Source organism: Glandiceps talaboti, chromosome 6 (assembly GCF_964340395.1).
Source record: "Glandiceps talaboti chromosome 6, keGlaTala1.1, whole genome shotgun sequence".
Classification (NCBI taxonomy): Eukaryota; Metazoa; Hemichordata; class Enteropneusta; family Spengelidae; genus Glandiceps; species Glandiceps talaboti.
The window spans coordinates 5,805,572-5,808,746 of NC_135554.1; the positions used below are offsets into that span (position 1 = coordinate 5,805,572).

At 40.8% G+C, this 3,175-nt stretch overlaps 1 protein-coding gene across 1 annotated transcript; it reads left to right on the forward strand.

The window, feature by feature from the left end:
- Positions 1-219: 219 nt before the first annotated feature.
- On the forward strand, positions 220-2,818 carry LOC144436504 (uncharacterized). The gene is made up of 2 exons (XM_078125310.1): positions 220-1,834; positions 2,739-2,818. Exons 1-2 carry the CDS (start codon positions 220-222, stop codon positions 2,816-2,818), a joined length of 1,695 nt encoding a protein of 564 aa, XP_077981436.1.
- The last annotated feature ends 357 nt before the right edge of the window (positions 2,819-3,175 follow it).

Below are 3,175 nucleotides of genomic sequence, written 5' to 3' on the forward strand. Positions count from 1 at the left end.
ACAAATGTCTTCAAATGGAAATTCATCTGTGTTGGTAAACCATAGTATTCAATTTGAACTTTTGTTCCAAACACAACTAGAAAATTTACCTGAAATTTTCGACTGTACACTTCAGTCTTTGTCAACAGATTGACCCACTATTCAGCACACGTGACCTTACAGGACACGTGAGCCTAATAAGGGGTCAAAGGTGCCTGGAAGTTTGTATCGTCCCCCGGTATGGTAGTAATTCTGAATACATCGGACTATAAACAGAAGTGTCAAGACCTACTGAGTGACAGCGGAACTTATCTTAAATTGGGCAAGAGGGACCCTACCACCAAGTATAAGAAGGAGCTGGTGTCAGTATTACAACAACTGGAAGAAGAAGGTGGGTTAAACAGAGTCCAATACAGACAGCTGTACCCTACTTCAGAGACTCCTCCAAAGTTTTATGGGCTACCTAAAGTTCATAAACTGAATATTCCTCTTCGTCCCATTGTCAGCAGTGTAGGATCCATAACGTACAACTGTGCTAAATTTCTGGCTGGTATTCTATCTCCACTGGTTGGCAAGTCTAAACATCACGTCGTCAACTCCCAAGAATTTGCAGATGCGATCAAGAAGGAAAGGGTTGAACCTGATGAGGAGTTACGTTCTTATGATGTAACTGCTTTGTTCACCTCAGTACCTATTGACAAAGCATTGGATGTGATATTACATAGACTACAGGAGGACACCACCCTTAACCAGCGAACCAGTTTATCACCCAGCCAAGTGGTTAAGCTACTCAGTGTTTGTCTGAAGTGCACTTATTTTGTTTATGATTGTGTGTTCTTCCAACAAATTCATGGTGCAGCTATGGGGTCACCTGTTTCCCCCATAGTATGCAATCTGTACATGGAGCAATTAGAACTCCGCGCCATAGAAACAGCCCCCCATCCTCCATTATGGTGGTACAGATACGTGGACGACACGCACACAAAACTTAAAAAGTGTCACTCTCAGGAATTCACTGACCATCTTAACAGTCTTGACCCAGACATCAAGTTTACCACCGAGGAAGAACAGGATAGGTCTCTGGCTTTCCTAGATACGACCACAGTTATTCAGGATGATGGCTCTTTAAAAACTAAAATCTACCGCAAACCCACCCATACAGACCAGTACCTCAATTTTTACTCTAACCACCCTTTACAGCACAAACTAGGTGTGATCCGGACGCTTCATCACAGAGCAGATACGGTGATTACCTACAACTCAGATCGTGAAGAAGAAAAGACTCACATCAACCAGGCACTGTATAGGTGTGGATACCCAAAGTGGGCAGTAGATAAAGCCACAGTCATCCAGCCTCAAAAGTCAAAGACCATCCGTAAGAATGAACAACCAAGTAAGGGTTTAGTGGTCCTACCTTACATCAAGGACACTTCAGAGGCACTAAAAAGAATCTTTACTGCTTACGGTATAAACACCTGCATCAAGCCCACTAAAACCTTGCGGCAATTATTGGTGTCTCCAAAGGACAAGACTAAAAAGGAACATGTATGTGGAGTAGTGTACCAAATTCCTTGCCAGGGCCAGACCAACACAGGCCAATGCAAAGATTCATATATAGGGGAAACTGAGAGATCACTCAAGACCAGATTTTTGGAACACAGAAGACCTAGTTCCAGCACATCAGAGGTCTCCCAACACATCCACATTGAATCACCCGGTCACTCGGTTAACATAAATGAAGTGAAGATACTGGACACTGAAACCAGATATTTTGAACGGGGAGTGAAAGAAGCTATTTACATCCGAGCACTCAAACCATCACTAAACAGAGACGGGGGACGATACAAACTTCCAGGCACCTTTGACCCCTTATTAGGCTCACGTGTCCTGTAAGGTCACGTGTGCTGAATAGTGGGTCAATCTGTTGACAAAGACTGAAGTGTACAGTCGAAAATTTCAGGTAAATTTTCTAGTTGTGTTTGGAACAAAAGTTCAAATTGAATACTAAATCACAAATGCATAGGTATAAAACTTTGTAGAGTTTATCTGAACACTTTGTATAATCTATCAGGAGTTAAGTGAATGGTTTTGTTTTATTCAAGTAGGAAAGTGACTGTAAGTTCGTTAGTGTAAGGACTGTAGTGTAATACGAACCAAATGCCCAAAGATAGCAAATTTGTTTTTCCAACGTCTAAAACCATCTCGTCACGTGTGTACCAATTTGCTACGTCTGTCTGTCTGTTTGTCTGTTTGTCTGTCTGTCTGTCTGTCTGTCTGTCTGTCTGTCTGTCTGTCTGTCTGTCTGTCTGTCTCTGTCTGTCTGTCTGTCTGTCTGTCTGTCTGTCTGTCTGTCTCTCCCTCTTCCGAGGAGGCAAAAATCTTGAAATTGTAAATATCATTCTTGTCTAATACCATTTTGATACTCAATGTTCCGATGTTTATAAACGGGGATACTATGATTATCAGAAAGATAAAAGATTTCAGAGTTTGGCCACAAGGAGCGCTGCTCCCTAAGTTGCATTCGACAGTAATCTTGTGTCCTGGAATAGTTGGGTATTACATGCAGTTACCATGAGAGTCTGTTTTTCTTTTAAAAAAGCAAGCAAGAATGTAAAGTATGCCCTCAACGGTTTTGCCACTAACGTTTAAATGCCATTCTAATTCATCGTTGTCGCGGGCTCAATTCTTCACTCCTGCCACACTGGTCTTAAAGCTTGTAAGCGAGACTAATCCTGACCATTAAAACCACACGTAACTAGGAAAAAGTGGGTTTAAATTTGACAGTTTTGACCGTCTTGGCTATATTGGAACTATATTGGAGCCTGGCTTTGGTTTATGAATTACGAAAACAAGACAAACAAAACGTCCTCAATTTTCTGATTCATTTATTGACATCGTGTTGACTCCGAAGGAGTATGAAAAATATTGGAATATGATGACATCATAATACATTATTCTTCAATTGAAAATCACATGTCAGGGTGAAACTCTGAATTTAATAACGACCTCTTTTAAAAAATTGCTTCCATTATCATGGTGTCTTCATGGCAATATGAAGAAAGCAATTGCATCAATACGTTATATCCAGCTTGGTACATTCAGCACTGTATGAAAGACACAGACTGTACATTTTGGTGCATGTAATATGTGAGGTACGTTTTAATGTGGAGGTGTTTGTTTTATTTTGTAATTTGAT